The sequence below is a fragment of the Cynoglossus semilaevis genome, chromosome 8 (assembly GCF_000523025.1).
Source record: "Cynoglossus semilaevis isolate Cse_v1.0 chromosome 8, Cse_v1.0, whole genome shotgun sequence".
NCBI classification, from domain to species: domain Eukaryota; kingdom Metazoa; phylum Chordata; class Actinopteri; order Pleuronectiformes; family Cynoglossidae; genus Cynoglossus; species Cynoglossus semilaevis.
The window spans coordinates 7249690-7270169 of NC_024314.1; the positions used below are offsets into that span (position 1 = coordinate 7249690).

General features: G+C 39.8%; 4 protein-coding genes across 8 annotated transcripts in view; 2 read left to right on the plus strand and 2 right to left on the minus strand.

Moving 5' to 3' along the window:
- skap1 (src kinase associated phosphoprotein 1) overlaps positions 1-5541 on the plus strand; it is a 33704-nt gene extending 28163 nt beyond the window's left edge. The window contains exons 12-13 of the mRNA XM_008314447.3: positions 3102-3204; positions 3553-5541. Of these exons, the coding sequence (XP_008312669.1) occupies positions 3102-3194 (93 nt within the window). The 3' untranslated portion in view covers positions 3195-3204; positions 3553-5541. The remainder of the gene's footprint in view (positions 1-3101; positions 3205-3552) is intronic.
- Positions 5431-12301, minus strand: snx11 (sorting nexin 11). The gene is made up of 7 exons (XM_008314446.3): positions 12078-12301; positions 10655-10691; positions 10436-10522; positions 8819-8919; positions 8626-8721; positions 8289-8525; positions 5431-7915 (listed from the first exon to the last, which is right to left on the minus strand). The coding sequence occupies exons 2-7, from the start codon at positions 10673-10675 to the stop codon at positions 6715-6717; spliced, it is 1743 nt and encodes a 580-aa protein (XP_008312668.1). The 5' UTR covers positions 10676-10691; positions 12078-12301; the 3' UTR covers positions 5431-6714.
- A 220-nt stretch (positions 12302-12521) lies between these two features.
- On the plus strand, positions 12522-16823 carry cbx1b (chromobox homolog 1b (HP1 beta homolog Drosophila)). 5 transcript variants are annotated; one of them, XM_008314445.3, is made up of 6 exons: positions 12522-12857; positions 14331-14412; positions 14751-14907; positions 15022-15175; positions 15952-16046; positions 16143-16823. In XM_008314445.3, the coding sequence occupies exons 2-6, from the start codon at positions 14358-14360 to the stop codon at positions 16282-16284; spliced, it is 603 nt and encodes a 200-aa protein (XP_008312667.1). In that variant the 5' UTR covers positions 12522-12857; positions 14331-14357; the 3' UTR covers positions 16285-16823. The 5 variants fall into 5 exon arrangements, with proteins under 5 accessions (XP_008312667.1, XP_008312666.1, XP_024913325.1 ...); XM_008314444.3 differs by having other exon boundaries at positions 12523-12872; XM_025057557.1 differs by lacking the exon at positions 14331-14412 and having other exon boundaries at positions 12523-12872.
- Positions 16824-17484: 661 nt separating this feature from the next.
- The window catches only part of nfe2l1b (nfe2 like bZIP transcription factor 1b), an 8658-nt gene continuing 5662 nt past the window's right edge, over positions 17485-20480 (minus strand). The window contains exon 7 of the mRNA XM_008314443.3: positions 17485-20480. This exon is cut by the window's right edge and continues 37 nt beyond it. Within this exon, the coding sequence (XP_008312665.1) occupies positions 19485-20480 (996 nt within the window). The 3' untranslated portion in view covers positions 17485-19484.

Genomic DNA, 20480 nt, shown 5'->3' on the forward strand with positions numbered 1-20480 from the left:
CAGGGCAATGAGAGACTTCCTGCGCTCCATCACGCCCAAGGCCTGCCTCAGTCAGCTGGTGGCCGAGGAAAGATGCCTCATGTGTCAGGCTTATTAGCACTCCCCCTACTTTGTATGCATTTGGGATTGTGTGTGTGTTTCATCTGGGAACACGGTTCTAGTTTTAAGTGACACAGACTCTCTCAGTTTTTCAGTGTCCAAAAATGAGTTTTGTCCAGGGCTGTGTTTTGAAAGATATTTAAGCTTTGTTTTGTTGAGGTAAATGGCGGCGGCATGACGTGGCACCTGCTTCACCCTGATGTCTCTCAGCGCATCCAACCAACCACGTCTCACCGTCTTCTCGCTTCAGGCTCGGCTAGCTGTCAATCCGTCCTCTGGTCGGGGAACATGAGCAATTGGCCCATCAGAGTGCCACCATTAGCCAGCCCCCTGAGTGGTAAATAAACGATCACGCCGGTACACTGCAGGTGTTGTCATGGCAACCTGCTCTCAGTGCCAGCCCCGCCCACAGCCACTCATTCCCCTGCTCCCTCTGTGGAGGAGTCACCGGGAGGTTAACGAGTCAACACGCCGCAGTGGCCACAACACGGCGCTGTTTACCTCCTCCTCCCTCTGCTCCACACAGAGGATTTGATCTCCATCCAAGCTGCAGCAAACAGAGGCTCTGAAGTGTCACCTCTGATATTCACACTCAGAGGACAACAGTATGAACTTCCTCCGAAGCATTGTTTCCAGAATTTGAAGCCCGACTCACAAATCGTGCAATGTTTTTCTTTCATGACAAAGATATTTCTATAACCCTAACCCTAACTCCAGAAAAGCCAAGAACTGACCTTTTTATTGGGCTGTGACAAAGAGGTGCATGTGCATTTCCATAATAGAACTCATATAAGCCTGTACCCGTTAAAGCCCCCTGACAATAAAGACAGGCCCTGCGTATGATCTGAGAAGCATAAACGGTGATGCCAACACAGCTGCAGAAGGGAGTGAGTAACTTGCATGAGGTGTGTTTAAGATGTTTTCATTAGAATAAACTGAGAAATGGAATCAAGTAATGAAATAGAACCACATGGTATAGAATAGTGGTTCCAAAGTACAGGGCAACCCCCCCCCCCAGAGGTCATGGAGCTGTTGCGGAGGAGTGCAAGTTACCTAAGGGGAAGCCATAGAGAGAGTTTGTGAATTGAACTAAACTGTGCAAGTTTGACAGACTGATCAGTGTTGTCTTTGTTTGCTGCTCAGAAACACTTGGCTGGTCTCACACCGCTACGTCCTCTGTTCTCAATGAATTTCACACAAAACATTGTCTCCCCCTCTCGTACTAAACTTAGCATCTCATAGTTCCAGATGCAAGATGACAGTAGAACAACTCAACCTTAAAAGAGGAATAAAAAGAGGACAACAAGCAGAAGGGTAAGGACATTGAGGAGTTAGGGTAGTTTTTGTCATTTGGATAATTTACTCTCCATGCCTCTTGGAATGTCCCTATTACAGCAGGTGTACTCTGGATGAACCCATTTCAACTATGGGGAAGATGGACTCTGCACGCCTGACAGCCTCCCACTGCCATTGGCACCCACTCTCTGATGTAGCAGTTGTATTAAAATGGCGGTGCCGATAATCCAAAAGACCTTTCTCTGGGAGAATTTGAGACCGACTGCACAGATGGGCCACAGAAATAAATAAAAATCTCTGTCACTACGGTTGGTGGAATACTGCCGCGACGCCCCCAAGGGAGAGGAAAAACTGTTCCACTCACTCTCACTCTGATGCCTCCCCCGTCCGTCTGTCCCCCCTTCTCCTCCTCTGATCCCGTCCTTTCAACGGGAACCGGAGCCAGGTTATTCTGCGGTTGGGCTTTTCCTCTCTGCAGCGTACAAAGCAATTTGGAATAAACTTTCCCCTCACATGATGAGCTCAAACAGTCACTAAATGGTCAATCAGACAGAATGTTCTAGTGTGTTTGTCACTGGTCCCAAACACACTAGAACAGAGCAGTCTGGGTCATGAAGATGAGGCCCGGGTGGACCATCTACAATTAGAGGTGTGGAGTTTGGATGATGAGATGAAATGTTGATAGAGAGCTTTTGTCGGGGAACAATGTGAGCGACAGAGAAACAGCAGTGATGCAGACACCGATGCCAAACCTTTATGCACATGTCTGTTTACACTTGCTCGCACAGATGTGCTGCATGTGGTCCAACGTTTCCATCCTCTCCTCAGTACAGAGAGTAGATGGTCACGCAGCCATTCTCAATCTGATAGAGAGGAGGAGAAAGACGTCCAGGAGAAAGCGTCCAGGTCCTCCTCTCCACCAGGACTGGGGTCTCCTGCTCTGCCCTCCCAGGGTCTCTGACAAAATATTGGCTAAACACAGCTGTTGTGATCAGATGATCAAGTTTCTATACAAGAGTACCAGGTAGAAAATAATTATCGATATAGTCGACTACAGCATGTTTTTAAATGAATGGTTGAAGGTATAATATTTTCTCTCCTTATTTGACTTTAGATAAGGAAATGTCACTAGGTTATGTGTAAAGGTATATTTGGAGAACAGAATGTATTAAGGGGTTTGATTAAACAAACAAACAAACAAACAAACAAACAGATAAACCTGATTGTGACTTTACACATGAGAAACTGAGATGTTGTTTATTTGTTTTTAATCACAGAACAGGAAAATAAAAATCTTATGAACCTGAACACAGCAGTTAAGTTTCTCTTAAGTTATGTTTCTAAAAATACAGTTCAATCAGACACAGTGAGTCTCCAAGGTCTTGTTTACTGTTTTCCTTCTGTAGTCTTGTATGAAAGCCCTTCATGTTACTGCTCCCTGGTGTGTGTGTGAAAAGTGCACACTGCTGTTTAGAGGCTGGAATGTTGACTCGTCTGAATTTGATGTTTGCTTCTCTAGAGTGGAGTTTATGCTCTGAAATTATTTTTATACTAAAATAGAGGTGGTTGTGTGCTCATGTTAATGTCGAGTTGGATCTCAGTAAAAAGCCAAATAAAATAGTCAAATCTGACGCCTGATGCTGTTTTCTTTAATAGTTTTTGCAACTCTCTCTGATAGACCTTTTTCTCCTACTCTATGAATCCAGGAGTACAACATTTACGGCTGGTGGGTGGGCGAGCTGAACGGCACCATGGGCATCGTCCCCAAGGACTTCCTGCACCCTGCTTACATCCTCTGAGCACCAACAGGTACCGAGCTACTCTCTTATCATCAGCGTTATGGCCCATTACCGTGGCCGTGATACACACAAATGGTCCCCCTGGTGCTCGTCCAGATTGCCATAGAGGTATATTCAGTCGTTGACCTGCCGTTTATGGCATCTGCTGGCTGCAAAGAAGTACTGTGTAAAGCAGTGTGAGCGATGCAACGACTGAGGATAAATACATGCAGCACAAGCATGATTACAGTGCCGTGGATGTCGTATTTAGGAAAATTATTCCCTAATACAGTCGGATAAGCACAGCTTGAGATGAACACTGAATTATTTATGCACGTTGGTCTGATGGTTCATTTCTCTCTTTCCTCCCCATATACAGAAACCTGCAGCAGCTGCTGACAAAACCAGACACCAGTTTCCATAAGTGTAAATTTAAAAAATAAAGTCAAACACATTTCTCTAAATCCAGCCACAGATTTAGAGAAATGTGTTTGACTTTATTTTTTAAATTGTTGTGATTTTATCAATTCATGGTTCTTGTGATAAATCTGTGCACCATAAAATATTATAAAGCAGAGGTCTCCAACCTTTTTTCCTCTGAGAGCTACCTTTACAAAATTAAAATGGAGTTTTGGGATTCATTTTTATTGAAGAATATAATAATAATAATAATAATAATAATAATAATAATAATAATAATAATAATAATAATAATTGGCATTGTTGCAGTCCACAAAGAACTTCCAGGTAATGAAGGCCCAGCATTGTTCCTCCATTTTGCTCCTGTGGGCAATGTGTGTGTAGATGATATTATATTTTGGTTTAGTTTAATTATTTGGGTTTTTTTTATATAGATATGATACTTTTAGCATTTGGTTGAACAGATGGATTGATATCTTGTTTCTAAAAGATTTTATTTTTTGGGATCCAGTTGTGTGGAAAAATAAAACGACAGTAAAAGAAAATATCAAAAATTCATCAGATGTGTCACATTTGGCTCAATTCTTTGATTTTTAATAATTTATGAGTGACTTAATGTAGTGTGCCTTGATCTAATGATAACAGAGTTAGTCTTCTAAATGAAAAATCGTAGGTTTAAATGTTGTCTCTTGTGTATTTTTAAATGTTGACCAAATTAGATTTATTTTATTTTTCTGCACAATGTCGCCGCCTGTTGGGCTTAGTGAGCACAACTGACTGCACTTTACACGTGTATTATCATTATAAGTATCATTATTTATCATTATTTTAATTTTTTTATTTGATTTTTGAAAGATATCTATTTCATTCATTTTCCACATGGACAGTTTAGCGTAGGAACACATTTTATGATGAAATCTTGTCAAGCAATGCGGTCAGTTGTTCGGCTTAGCTCCGCCAACAACAAGATCCGGCCAATAGGTTGTCTGCACGTCACGCCCTTACGTCACGGGAACTTGTTGATAAGTGCAATTGCTCTTCTCAGACAACAGAGGGCAATAGCACTCATCAACAGGTTCCCGCTGAAACGTTGACGTCAATGTTTAGGCGGGAACTTGTTGATGAGTGCAATTGCTCTTTTTAGACAATAGAGGGCGTGACGTACAGACAACCTATTGGCCGGACCTTGTTGTTGGCGGAGCTAAACCGAACAACCGACCACATTACTTGACAAGATTTCATCATAAAATATGTCCTTACGCTTAACCGCCCATGTTGAACATGAATAAAATAAATATTTTTCGGTGGAAGAAAACCAAATTAAAACATGAAAATAATGATAAATAATGTGATTACTTATTCAAATAGGTTTATATCTCAATATTATAATAATAAATAATAATAGTATATACTTTTACTACTGTTTAAAATCGATGTAACTAAAGCTAAGTTCGGTACCACACATTTATGTCTTTTGACGTTTGTAGACTTGTAGAGTAAAAAAACAAAACAAACAATAACAGCATATTTGTTCATTTTTCAGCAATCCACAAGACACTATTTAAACCAGCAATTACTAAATCAAGGACCACTACATCAGTCACTTACGAACTATCAAAAATCAATAAAAAGAGCAAAATTGGACACTTAAGACTTTGATACTTTGTTATGTCATTTTAAAATGTGTTAGAAACAAAAAATCGTCAAAAACAAGAAACTAAATATGGACCGATCTATATATTGTTCACCAAAAATTCTATAAATACACTATTAAAAATCTTTTTTTTTTTTTTTTCTGGATTAAAAATTACAAGACAAACAGAGACAAATCTTTTGAAATAGAATTTTATTTTTGGGGGGTGTTGACGCATTCTGAATATTCAGATTTGGTGGATATGTCTCTAAATGTAGCTTAATAGTATAATGAGAAAAATGTATAACTGAAAAACTAAACGGTAAATTTACAGGACAGCTCACAAAACCCTGAAGCCTTTGTACCTTGTAGATGTCCATTTATACGTGATGCATGATGAAGTGTTAACCGCGAGTCCCTTTAAAAGAAGCAACATGAGAATGAATAGTGTACACAGACAAGAGTACTGCGTACTAACAACAGAGTGCATTCGGGTAATACATAAAACAGTTTTGGCAATGACTACTGATGAAAACTACATTTACACATGATTTTATTTCTCCCCAATTCACAGTTCTTAATATTTTCCTGAGTCAAGTTTGAGCATTTTTGAGATGGGTTTTTTTCAGTGATTAAATACAATATGAGAGTGGAAGCCTGGGAAGTACAGTTTTCAATTACATTTTTCCCTCCAAATAAACAGAATAAATGGTTAAAGAGCTATCAGTTGCACTGAAATATAAACACTTGCAACAAACTTGTACAAACTGCAAATATAAAAAAACAAAACAATAAAATCCAACATAACTAAAAGAAAGTTGTTGAAAAGAGATTTCATGACTTTACTCAAGTTACAGCTAAAAACTTGTTTTTATTCCATATGTAGTGACAACATAACATGAACATTAACTTAAATGTTTCTGTTTACCTCTTTTATCCAATGATAAAAACTATTTTTTATAACCATAGAATAATCTGTTAAAACAAAGTTAATCCTACAATGTGACTGACTTGTACCTTAAGTTCAAAGTGCTGCTGATCTACTAGGAAGCAGATAAAAGCATTCATCCATATTCAATGTACTCTGTTATAACTATTGACTTTTTAAGTGAAATGAAGACCTGTGGTTGCAGGTGATGGTTGCAAGCCCTGGAAAAAGAGTCAGAGTCATCTACTGGTTGTGAAGAAACTTTTTAGTGTGATCTTCACTCACAGATTTTAAAGCATGTTCTACTGAAAGAACCCTATAGAACAGAACTCTTCAGAACATAACTCAAAAACTGTAGTTAGGGTTTTTTTCTTTCAACACCAGCAGAATCATTCTAGTCATCTTCTCTGTCTTCACTGATGGTTTATGATGCAACACATCTACCAGCAAGTACCAGGTTAATTCAAATGTACCTGAATCCATCTCAGGCAGAAGACAACCTCCACTGTCCATGCTCTGGACCAGTGAGGTCGCAGCTACCTTGAGACCAGCTGTGTGGTCTAACACACCTCCACCTCATGCGTCTCTTCGGCAGTGTCCAAACTCAGCACTGACAGTGTTTGTTCCTCTGTCCTTTTACCTTCAGTTCTTCCACTTGTGCAGCTGCTTTCCAAGATGCTGAAATCACTGTTTTCACTACAGTCTCCACAGGCTTCAGTGGAGGTGAAGTCTGTAGAGGACATGTACTGAAGGTCTTCATCATCCTGGCCAGAAATGTCTTCATTTTCCACAAAACATCCATTGAGCTGAAGGTCCAGAATATTTTTGTTGGGGGCTTCCACTTCTGACCAGTGAGAAATGTTCTGAGGAGACGGACCCACTGACTTCTTGGTCTCCTCACACGAGCTGTCTTCATCACTGACCTTCATGATGCTCTCATTGGAAGAAGGCAGTGAGTGTTTGTCCTCTTCACTCTCATTCACGGTCCCCAACGAGTCAAGTCCTTGTTCAGCGCAGTTTTGCTTTATCTGTAGAACGGCACCATCATTTTCGCCTTCCACCTCCCCACTGCTTTCACTTTTGTCACATTCTTGGTCTTCAAAGTGTTGTTCCTCATCTAATTCCTCCATGTGGCTCATGTCAGCATCAGGAACTTTAGTGTCATCAGTGTGGTTGGCCTCACAGGTGAGGTGGTTTTCCACAAGGGGTTTGTTGGAGAAACCAACCTTCTCTGTAGAGCTGGGATGTATTTGATCAGCCTGTTCTTCTGCATCGTCATTGCCAGAATCCAGAATCACTACAGAATCCTCACCTTTAACCTCATCGGAATTATCTGGCTGTCTGACCTCAATGTAAATTTCTTCTTCTTTTGTCATCAGGACATTTGCCTCCCCACCCTCTCCTCTCCACATACTTTCCTCTCTAACGTATTCCAAACCAAAGTCCTGCCCAGGCCCACCCTCCATGGGTGAATGCACTTCCACTGGTGTCTGTATTTGACCACTCCTGGACAAGGTGCTGTCTGCTAGGTCAACACTCTCCTGTTCACTGGGGCTGTCGCCAAGAAAAAAAGTGGCCTCTATAGAGCTGGTGTCGCATTCCACCACAGCCTCCAGATGGTTGTTCCTCTGGTAGACCTTTACTGAGGAGTTCCTCTTGTGCTGAAACTCTACTGGGTCCAGTAAACTTGCTAGAGGGTCACGGCCCTCACATGAAGTCAAAGTACCTTCACTCTGAAGACTTGCCTGATGAGGAGCTGGGCTGTGCAGTGACAGGAAAAAAAACATAAGTACTTCTAAAAACTTAGCTTGATAGAGTTGGTAGATCTTAATGGTGGTTTGTATATATGGCAGAGTTTTTTTCAGAACGACATTAATTAGTCTTAATTTAAATAATTATTCATTTCCACAGCACTCTTTTATTTCACTGTTGCTAAGGAAGCCCTTTCTTAATCTTAGCAGTATTTGTAGTTCCTCAACTTGGTCTATAGATGTCACCATTGCTCTATGAATTATTGAACTACAGAAATGTTTCTACAACGAGAGCAGCAGTTCTTCAATTGTCCACATCTCAAAGATCTGTGCTCAGCTTCACAGTGAGCCAGGCTCACCCCCCCAAACCTCCTCCTCCATACCTCTCCATGGACTCATAAGAGATGGTCAAACTTGGCTCCTTCATGGAATCATCCTCCTGAGTCTGAGCCTGAGCCTGAGCCAGGCCCCAGTTGGACGAGGCATAAGTGAGGATGGCCTCGGTCACAGTGTAGGGGGTGTGACCCCGGACGCAGTCCTCAATGTGACCAACAGGCAGCTGGGTCTGCAGGAAGAGGTGGAGCTGGCTGTCTGACAGGCACACTGTCATGTGCAGCACTCTGTCAGGATAAAGGCACCAGAATTGATCAACGCTTTTCTGACACATAAACCGTATTAAATCTTGAGTGTTTGTCTAAGAGAAGATGTTGGAAAACCAACTTGTCCAAGAAGGCCTGGAGCCCTTTCCTTCTCCTCTCCAGAAAGTCCTCATTAGTGAAGGAGAAGAATGACTTTCCTGGAAGGTCTGGGACAGGTCTGGAAGGATGAGAAGAAAAATATTTCACTGTAGGTTTTTCTTTTTTAAAAAAAGGAAAAATCTTACCTGCCTAGAACACTCATCACAGTTGCTTACACCAAACCAGCGTTCTTCTGCAGCTTCTTCTTGAGCCAGACGAACTCACTGTAGCGTCGACGAACACAGGAGGTCTTGGCCGTGAAGGCTTTACTATTTGTCTGGAAGAAAGCATTGAACAAAGCAGCAAAGTGAATTAGCTGATGCTCAGACCAACATTATTTTATATATTATTTATTTTAAAAATATTTTCAATGTTAGACTTAAAATCAACAATTGCGTCTTGTTTTTTTTAATGACAAAAGCACCAACAAAAACCCCATCCAGACAGCCATTTGCTTCACGCACAACGTAAATGATGTCACATGCCATTGGTTCCAGGAACATGTGACAATGTTCACTAATGGTTGTGTAACAAGTCATCTTCTGGCAGGACATAATCAATTTCAGGATAATTACTGGAGGTCTGATGTCCATGTTATTTAAACACATAAACCAAACCATTACATTAATAATATTATGAAAATACTGAGAGCCAGTACTGAAGTCTTATTTTTGAAGTCAACAACATATCATTGGGTTAAATGACTGTTGTTGTTTTTTTTTATTCAGCCCAATTCCCGGCTTCTACATGGTAAAAAAAAAGCTAAAAGAAGTTATTTAAATGTCCAGTCAATAAATTGTTGTCATTATTTATTATTTAAAGACCAAACATTAACCTTATTGTCCTTATAGTAATTTGTCCACATGTATCAGTAAAATATCTGCTCAGGTGTAGAGCATTTTTTTTCTGAAGTTTGAGATTACAGTAAAACAATATCTACACATTAGTGTGCAATATTTAAACTTGAATGATCATAAAAATAAATAACAGGTTTTCATTAATACATTTTGGAACAATTACTTGAGTACATTTTTCTTGTTACAATTGACCAGTGATCGAAATAGTTCATGAATACATGACGAAAAAGAGACTTTGCTGTCACTGTGTTAACGTGAAGCCTGACACCATAGAAAACATCATTATGAAAAGTGACGAAAAAAGCCAGCGGGTCATTACAGCAGGAGAATAAAGTGATCAAATGTACAATCATGTGCAGTCACATGCCATCAGCCGGTGCCATGAGTCAACATAAGGCAGTGTGCATGGTGTGTGAGCACCACGCCTTTTTGCTGACAGCGTTGCTCAACAGTCTGCTGCTCTGGGCAAAGATAACAGCAAAAGAGAAATTCCTCAGCTGCAGACACAATGATTTAAATGTGTGTAATGTTTTACACCGTAACGTGTTAACGTTTTACAGAACATTTATTAAAAATTCATTACATACATTAAACATACAAAGTGATGCTTCTGAGATTGTTCAACTATTACAACTGCTACAATTAAATTATTTTCATAAGAAAAATTAATCAGAAATTGAACTGTTAGTTGTTAAATTATGTGGCCAATAAAATAAATACATTTGTAATTAAAAAAAAAAAACTAACACGATTAAAGATTCTAGATATTATTTTGTCAATGTTCAAATTATTCAATGTATTTAAATATACCACAAAAAGATCTCTGATAATCATAATCAGCTACTCATGATAGTTGGAAGTTGTTCATTAGTTACACTTTTATCAACTAATCCACAAGCACCACCCATGAAATTGTAGTTTTGTCTCAACACTCACATGTAGGAATATTTTATAATCCACAAATGAATTCCACGATCCTTCATTGTGAATGCGGGGATCCTGGACCCGCACTGCGACAAACTCCTGAAGTAAAAAAAACAAAACAAATTTCACAAGAACAAACATACCTGTATCTGTGTGAATATAAGGAACCATTCATATTCAAAAAAAGTTACAAATTATTCATTAACGACAAAAAAACATTAGGCAACTCACATCATCGTGATTCCTGCTCATCCTTTCAGGTGCTGCACTGAAAAGAAGAAAACATAAATGAATAATTTGAATCAAAATCTCATGTCATGATCCTGTTTGTGTGTCACTGGGTGAGTGACTAAAAAAAAACAAAAACAAAAAAAGAAGAAGTTAGAAAGCACTGAACCTCATGAGTCATTCTCTTGGTCACTTCTCTCTGTGACCACCCACAGTAAATGACATTTAAATACATCACATATGTAAACACACTTTTCGCATTTCAACAGTTAAAAAAAAAAAAAAACACCACAACCAGTCAATGTTTCAACAGAGTTCCATCTGTTTCCCTGCACCTTCCTCTGTACCCCTCAGTTTGTCTCACTCTCTGGTGATGACTTCAGAGATAGAAACTGTTTTAACTGTATTAGAAAACACAGATTATGGGATAATTGATTAGTTCTCCCATAATCTAATATTTTCAATACCTAGTCAAGGAAATGTTCTCTGTGTCACTGACTGGTGTTTGATTAACTTGACAATTCCTAATGTAATATTTTTTAGACAGGAACTAGGGTTCAAAGTGATCTCTTCACACTAATTCGTTCACCATCTACAGCCAATGATAATCAATTTATGGTAAAGTGATATAGCATAGCATGCCATACAGAGAAACGATAAACTGCAAAAAATCGTTTCACAACACATCAAAGACGCAAAGAGACAAAATGTAAAACCACAGACACGCAATGTCCACCGAACACTAATGGAAATAAACAGACATTCCAGTTACAATACTTCCCTCCCAGACTGAGCTGATTTCCTTTGGTTCTCGTCATACTCTAGTTTGATCAAGATATGATCACTCCGTCGTGCTGAGTTCACTGATTATTTCATAACCTGTTCTTGTTGGGTTTTTTTATGAACATTGCCGTGTGTGAAAAGAGAGAAATTGTACAATGATGTTTAAGCCTCGGAAAGACACGCAATTATTTGTACTTTAACATTTGCAACCCCAAAGTACTAGACAACATTAATAGGAGACACGCAGGTATGAAATGTATATGTATGTATATGAGTGTATATTTTTCGAAAATTAGATAGTGGATGAAAAAATAAAGAGTGTAGATTTAAAGTAAGCAGGGTTGGTTATACCTTTAAATCTTTTCTCTACATGAAATGTGCCAGAGTTGCTTTTTAAAATAAAAGCTGATACATTAACAATACAAAACACACAGAAACACCTCACTAGTACTGATGGTTGTCGACATTTTTTTAGGTTATGAGCTTGTTATATAATACACACACTAAAACACAGATTTATCATAAAAAACTGTAATTAAGACACAAAACAAACATAAATAGTTTCAGAACTTTGTGTGTGTAGCCACAAATTGCAGCTTATAGAAATTTAGCTAAAGGCTAATTGTGGCTGAGAAATACTTACTTTCAAGGGGTGAACGTCAGCTTTTTTGATATATGGAAGCTTATCTTTGTTCTTTTAGTCGGCAGCACTTCTTTAACCGAAAATAAAATGTTAAATAACAGGAGCTTCTTGCTGCGACCTGCTACTGTCTCCATTTCGCAAGTCACAAGCGTCGCTGTTAAGACACCATTTAGGGACTTCCTGTGGGACCGGAAATACGTACCCATATAGGCGCTGCTTAATTTAGCAAAATAAATGTCTTTCATTATTAAAAGTTAAAAAGATGCAAAAAAATAAGGACATTTTATATTATAATTACGTGATTAATATTGTAATAGTACGTGTGTTACCATAAAAGACAAGGTTACAGTTAACATAAAGTACTTCAGATAAATATCGAGGGAATAGTTCATCTAGCGTATTCGGATTTTTTTTTTAATATCTCAATTTCCTACGGAGATTTAGAATCTCGAAACAAGTCATTTATCCCTCGTACAGTGGTGCCTTTCCATTGATCCAGTCCACCTTTGCGTTGCACTTCGTCATCACAGATCTGTACATCAATCGCCCGTAATGGCAGCTTCTGTATTTGCCTGATGAGTGAATCCACATATTTTGCAAATCTGTGAAGCTCTTCGTACGCAGCGTACAACGCGGACTCTTTTCTTTTTTCTTCTCCCATTCCAGACACTGGGGCGGAAACGACTTATTTTCAACACAAACCGTATCATCGTTAGCACTGTATAGTACATCGTTTTGTTGATTTACATATATTTGAAATTCTTCAAGTCGAATTTAAGGGTAAGTCATCGTAAGGTGAGTTGGGTATTTTTCTCTCCTCTCCGCCCCCTCCTATTCTGTTCCCTTCTCCTCCTTCCAAACGTGTTGTGTTTGCTTATGCATGGAATGAACACTTTAGTTAGCATAAGGAATTATCACGCGTGGTAATGCGTGTTCGATTTTAATGTATAATTTGTGCAGAATTTTAACACGACGCGGGGTAAATAGGAGTGCTTGGAGCCGTCATACATCCCCGTGTTCACATCAGTTGATAACGAGGAGGCAATATGGAGGAGATAGGGGCTGCAATAACTGGGTCCCCGCAACGCTTTGTCGTGCTAGACAAAACAACGTTTGCAGAAAAATGGCCCTAAAACATGCACGGGTCGATGTTTAAAAAAGACAAATAAATAATTATCGTCACTATGTACCCACATGGAACAGCATATGTTTACCGCCCACTGCCAGGTGCTGGAACCCAGCGCTCTGCTGTCGGAGGAACCAGGTCCACTGTCATAAACACACGCCTGCTAATAGTGTTTTATAAAAATTATCAACAGGTACATGTCCCCATCTCTCCCCCCTTTTTATACTCAAACTCCAACCCACCTGTGTGCCCCACAAATCATTTGAGTTTATAACATGTCGAAAGATGCATGGGCAACTTTTGTCTGTGCAGTATAGACAATGTTATTTTTAAAAGAACTCTATAGTTTTAATTACTAATTGGTTTAATAATCAGTCCAGGACTGAAAATATTAAACTAACCCACACATTTTCGCAATTTGGACATGGACATTATGCAGAAAGTATCCAAAAAAGCAACTCAGGAAATCTCTAACAATATTTATTTAAATATTTATATTTAATAATTAAAAGTAATCTGCTAAATTGTTGTAGATGGGCTATTAAATGTGACGTTCAGCAGCACTAACACATACTTATTTGGATGTACAGTATTGTCAAATGTGGTTTATGGTACATTTGTAAATTTGGTTGATGAAAGTTTTCATGGTTTGGAGGTGTACAGCCCCTCAGGTAACTAAATGTGTTTTTTGAATGTTATAATAAGATAAGATTGTAATTAGATTTATACATAAACTATTTAGTTGCACAACCTCTGTGCTTATAGTTCTACCTGTTATTGAGACTTGATGGGGAGTCACATGCTCTTTGGTTATAACATTTACATTTATGCATTTAGAAAATGCTTTTGTCCAGCAACTTAAATACAAAGTCAAATGTCCCTTAGTCTACATTTCTGTTTATAACCACTATAATAGTTTTGGGATAATCTAAATCTGAGGATGGAACCTGTGAAGAATCGACACCGACATAACAGCAGATCAAATCTGAAAATCCCATAATGGCCCATAATCTGCACTGTGGAACATTGTTGCCCATGTACCTTTGTTAGTAAAACCCATGCTCCAATGCTGTGTTCTCCTCTCTACCTCCTTGTCCCCACCATGCAACAATCTTGCCGTTGACCAGGAACCTGCTGGTCCCCAGTTCTACCTGATGAGCATGAGCCAGACTACAGAACCCTCTAAAGATGGCCCCACTGTTACAGAAGGTTTTATATGGTTTTTATATCACTTTTCCAACATGAATATCTCTGTATCTCTTGTCCTTGGGCAGTGGGGTGTGTGTCACAGGTAAAAACAACAAAGAAACAAAATTAATTTATTTCACCTATAAATCTTTGTCATCCATTCGAAGCTGGACTAGGTTGGATTCACTGCTGTCTATCTGTAAAACAGAGAAACAATTGTGAAACAAATGTGGAAACATTATTAGTGCAGCTGGGATTATAGCACAATCAGAGTTTCATTTTCAAGTCTTAACAGTCCTTGATGTAGTGGTCAGAAGAATAATTATCTTTTCAATTATTCACTTTTTGTTACCCGTCAGAGAGCAAAATGACTTCAGCTGAGAAGAAGGACAAAAAGGCAGATGATGTGGCAGAAGAGGAAGAGGAGGAGGAAGAGTATGTGGTGGAGAAGGTCCTGAATCGACGGGTGATGAAGGGGAGAGTCGAGTACCTCCTGAAGTGGAAGGGCTTCTCTGAGTGAGTCCATTACTGTGTAAAGTGTTTAATTAACCAAAAATAGGCATTCCTTTGTATACCTGGTGAAGCTTGACTCCTAATTAATTTCTCCTTGTACTGTTCTGACATCTGTAGTGAAGACAACACATGGGAGCCAGAAGACAACCTGGACTGTCCAGATCTGATCGCAGAGTTTCTGCAGTCCCAGAAAACAGCACATGAAGGAAAGAGAAAGGCAGGCGGAGATGCAGAAGGAGACGAAAGCAAATCAAAGAAGAAAAAAGACGAAGTAAGACCAGCATCTTTGTTGTTAACTGTGTTGATATACTGTTTGGTTTAAACTAAGTTAGAATGTTTCTTAAAGACTGACATGTTAACATAGCTGTAGCACGGCATAGTAATGCTGATATTATGGGTCTGCCCCAAAGGAGCAGAAACCCCCCCAAAACAACTGCCCTCTTCCCCAAAACTCACACAATCATTTACACTAGAGCTGAGAGGATTAATTGAAGGTAAATGATAGACTGATTACATATATAACCGATTTAAATTTGCACACACATGCTTGCATAAACACAAACAAATTGAGATGTTCAGTGTACTCTATGCATCAGTTGAGTTTTCAAAAGTTCTGTTACTTCTCTGAAATCAATGACAAAAATGGATAAAAACCAGCCCATGAAAATCCAAACATTCCTTTCATGTTTTGTGCCTCCCTATTAGTGCTCTGGCGCCCCCAAGAGGAGGCGCGCTTCACACTGCTCTAACTGGTAAATGAAGTTAAAAGAATAGACATGACACAAAACAAGATCTTTTTGCTGTACAGATGTTATCATTGTTTAAACTTAAGGATGGACAGACAACACAAAGAACAACGTCCTCACAGTTAAACACAGAGATGGACACTAGATGTGCTTCAGTGATTCGGCAAGTGTAAATGTCATATAGTGGTAAAAAACCAAGAAAAAGATTATATGAAGTATAGGAAATTTAAAAGCACAACGTCAAACAACCAGAAGCAGTAATGGTTGGATCAGAGTTGTATTTTTGTTCTCTGCTCCTCAGGCAGAAAAACTGAGAGGATTTGCACGGGGTCTAGATCCAGAGAGGATCATCGGTGCCACAGACTCCACAGGAGAACTAATGTTCCTGATGAAATGGTTTGTGTTTACCATGCATCACCATCACTGTTATTAACTGTATTAAGTCAATAAAAATCATCCAGTAATTGTTTTTTTCCTGATTTTCTAATGAAGGAAAAATTCTGATGAAGCAGACCTGGTGCCGGCCAAAGAGGCAAACGTGAAGTGTCCGCAGGTGGTCATATCTTTCTACGAGGAGAGACTCACCTGGCACTCATATCCATCCGAAGATGAGAAAAAGGACGACAAAAACTAAGAACAGAATTCCATTGTACTTTGAACAGGGTTTTCGTGATGGGAAGGAGAAGGTACGGCAGCAGCAGGAACAAGCAAGACACCCTTGGAGTCATTTGATGTGTCATCACTCATTTCTTCTTTTATCTGGACATGAATGAAATGTATATGATTCAAATTTTCTCCACAAAACTGTCGGTTTGTATGCAAAGACGGTATCATACCCAGTCCATTCAAGTTTTAAGAGTCGTCCAGATATTGTCAACATCCTTTCTTTTAATCAGTGCTGTTCCCAGGCTGTAACAACTTGCTCTTGATGTATCAAAGAGGTGATGATATTATTTCATCAGTGTGCCATTGTTTTTTTTTTTGTTTTTTTTTTATCTTTACTCATTGGTGCTTTGGGCAAACCTCTGCCCATCTTAGCTCTTTCTGTAGTAGTTGTTTGATGGTTATGAAGCTTCTTCACAGTCAACCCTGTTATCACTGGTTTATCTTTTAAGTGTTATCCTGTTATGTCTTGCCTGTATGTTTTTTGGAAATAAACCCAATTTTTTGTTATTTTGCTGCACCATGCTTTCTGTACATCCAGTTCAGAAAGTTCACAGGAATTTCTAAGGTTCAATCAGTAAAACTATACCAGTCTTTACTCAGCACACGTTTGACAAATATGGCTTTGAAGACAGAATATGTGCTTAGACGTCCAGCCTGCAGTCCAGAGATGTGAGTCCAAGAATGACAATGGTGACCACATCGCATCAGTCAGAAAATGTGTAATTATGAGGAAAAAAAATTATTGTGTCGCATTATTTACTGATCAAGCATCCAAGAATAAACTTTTAATATGGAAAGACTTTTCATTTACACAAAAGCCTTAAAAAACATAGGCCAAATGTATTTATATGTTCTTAAAAGAAGTCTTTCTAGTTTAGTCACGTCTTTGTTCAGTGGTGTGGTAAGTAGCATTCAGTTGTCACCAGTGTTGATGGTGCCCTTTGTGGCCATTGATGATATGCAGTATATTGTTGATAAGTTGCAGAATCAGCCAAACTACTACAATAAGCACAACTTATATTCTGGAAAGTACAGTTGTGTTGTTGGGTATTTTCCTAGGTATACCAATTTCTCTGGATATGGGGTTTGTCCTTGAGAAGAACAGTTCTGACTGGTGACCAAATGTTCAGTAAAAAGCACCACATTGATTACAACCAGGACACAAGAGTCATGGGTGAAAATAAAGACACTTTAATTGATAAAAACAACTTGATTGCCAGCAAATATCTTAAAACAGAAAACTACATTCAAACTGAGAGCAGAGGGTGAAAGTGTGATGGAGACATTTGAAGAACCTTCAGTAATCATGACAAACAAACATGGAAATATTTACATAACAAGACAGACAAAAAAGTGCACCAAGTAGTAGCATCATTATTAAATAGTGGGTGTTGCACTGGGTTACACTGAAGTGAATGTTGACCAGAGTTTCATGCCTGATAAAACACATTTATAACCATAACGTCTTGACTTTAAAAACCTTTTTTTGGACTCTGTCTTAAGTTCAGTTTTGTAAATACTCTAACCTAACGTCTACTCAAGTGTGAAATCTGGCCTGCATTTGTTTACAAAGTATGATGTGACGAGTGGACTGACAAATATTACTTGAACAGACGAGTAATAGCACTTCTACTTAAAGAACAGATTTTCTTCCAGTTCTTTAAAACCTCATGGAGAAAATGAGACTGTGAAATGAAGGCATTCGACTCAAAGTGGCCACGATGCACGCTGTCATTTCATACATTCAAAAACTTTCACAAAACAACTTGGCTCACTTTGTTCAACAGAAAAAAGAAGACTTTGAATACTTAAGCCAAAAAAAACTCGGCTTCACAGCAGTTAAAAAGTGCCTTCAGTGGCTTTTCATTGGCTATCATTGGCAAAAACCTTTTCTTAGAAGGGATGTCGCCCTACCACCGCGACAGCTCTGCCTGTTTTAAGCTAATGCTCAAAATGGGGCATCAGACGACAAGGAAAAACCCTAGCTTGGATATGTAACAGCCTTTAGTTGGTTAGTGATAACACGTTATCTCTAAAATTCCACGGCTCTTCAGAAATTACAGGCTCTGTGACGAACTTTTGGAAATTAACTAAGAGGATGTAGACTTATGTAAAAAGCTCAAATGTAATGTAATGTAATGTGGCTAAACCTTAAAACCTGCTTATACTAGATTATGAACAGTTAATAAGAGCCTTTCCTTAAACGCAGCTCTGGTATTTAAACCTGCGGCGAAGGGACTAGCGACGGACACGGCAAATGCATTACAGCCAAGCCTTTTAAAAGACAAATTACAGTGCTATGTATAATTTATAAGGAATTTGATACATTTGCAATGCAGTGTGGCTCCTCTCTAAAACATCCACCTCCTCCTCCTGTAGGACTTCATCTCCAACCCTCTTCAGGCAGCAGCCAACCTGACAACTGCCAAATACACACCTCGCAAAAGTCAGACCTGATATCTTTTGGGCCTCAGGCCTTGGATGCCGTTTCATAACCGACCGCTTGAATTTGCAAGGAGAACCCTCAGAACTAGAGTGCAGTATGAGAACAATTGAGATGTATTCTGATCAACGTGAGAAGGCCAGTACAACCTTTTATGAATACAGATCCTCATGGCACCCCATGAACTCTTCATGCTGTTCTCGGCATAAAGACTTAACACTTGAAAACTAATAGTCTCCAGGGTCGGGAGCTCATCTCTGTCCTTAAAAAAACCTTCAGATCAAAGGTACTCTCCAACAACCCCCATGGACTTTCATTGGTACTGATGCCTTCTTTCTTTCCTCAAACAAATACACTCCAGCCTCAGTGGTTTGGTGCAAAAAGGATCGAGAGCAGCTAAATCTTTCCAAGAGCTCATTTCATATCCTTTGATATTCCCTTCCTCCCGTTCCTCATTCTCTCTGCTTATTGTCTCCCTCCCCCATCCAAACAACATAGTGGTACTCAAATGTATAGAACTACTTCTGTTTCAAAGTTTTTTTCCAGGAAAAGAAATGGAACAGAATGAAAAGGGAGAAACTAATGCAGGAAGAGTAGTCAACAAATGCCGTTCCTCTACTCACCATCATCTTCTCAAAGGAAAAAAGGACGCCTCTCTTGCATTTGCAGAAATCTTTCTCTTTTAGCAAAGTGACAGAGTAAAGAGCAGTGTGTTCCCTTCCTCTTCACTTCTTTTTGTCCTTCTGTTTTTTCTCTGCCTTACGGTTCTGCTCCGCAGTAGCACTCATGCTACGGGGCATGATGAGCACGCTGCCGTCGGTGCTGTACTGCAGCGAATACTCACTAGGAGGATAGGGCCGGCCCTCCTCATCTCGGAGCTGACTGAACACCTCCTGGTACAAATTTTGCATTTTCTGCTTCATCTGCCTGATGGAGCGGATGAACTCCATCTTCTCCTTCAGCAGCCGAGACTTGTCACGCCTTAGGTCTTGGACGCCTTGCTCCAGGTTTATGATGGCGTCCAATTTGCGCTTGCGGCAGTTTTGGGCCGCCATTTTATTCTTGCCCCGCCTTCGAATATCTCGGATGAGGGCAAGTTGGGCTTCGTTCAGGTGGTGCTTGGCCAGAAGCTCGTTGAACTCTTCTACGGGCAGGTTGATGATCTTTTCGTTGGAAAAGGGGATTTTCATGGCCCGGGCTCTGCGCTCATCGCGACTGGAGTGCTTATCCATCAAGTCCTGAGTGGGGTGAAGCCTTGAGCTATGCTTGTCGCGTACTGTTTTCTTCGCAGTTGTCAGCGGGAGCTCTGGCTGCTCAGAGAATGCAGAGGAAAGCGGCAGATTGTAGGTGTGATTGTGGCTGATGCCATCAAGCTGCGGCAGGTTGTGGAACTGGGAGGGATCCTGGTAACTCATGCGACAGAGTTTGCTGTATCCGGGCTGGAAACCTCCAACAGCCCCTTCCTCTGTCTCTGCAGTGGCAACTTCAGAGTCAGTGCTATATCCTACAGCTCCTTCCTCTGAAAAGGTGGCAGATGTTGAGGAGGAAGATGCCGCAGAAGAGCAAGATGTCTCGGAGCTGCTTGGTGAAGCTGGGCTGTGGCTGGAGTCCAGGGAAAGACCAGAATCCGAGTCCAGTTCGTCTTCCAACTGAGAGGCCTGTGCCTGGCTGAATCCCTCTTCCATGGCAAGGTCTAACAAGCTGATCTCATCGAGCATAGA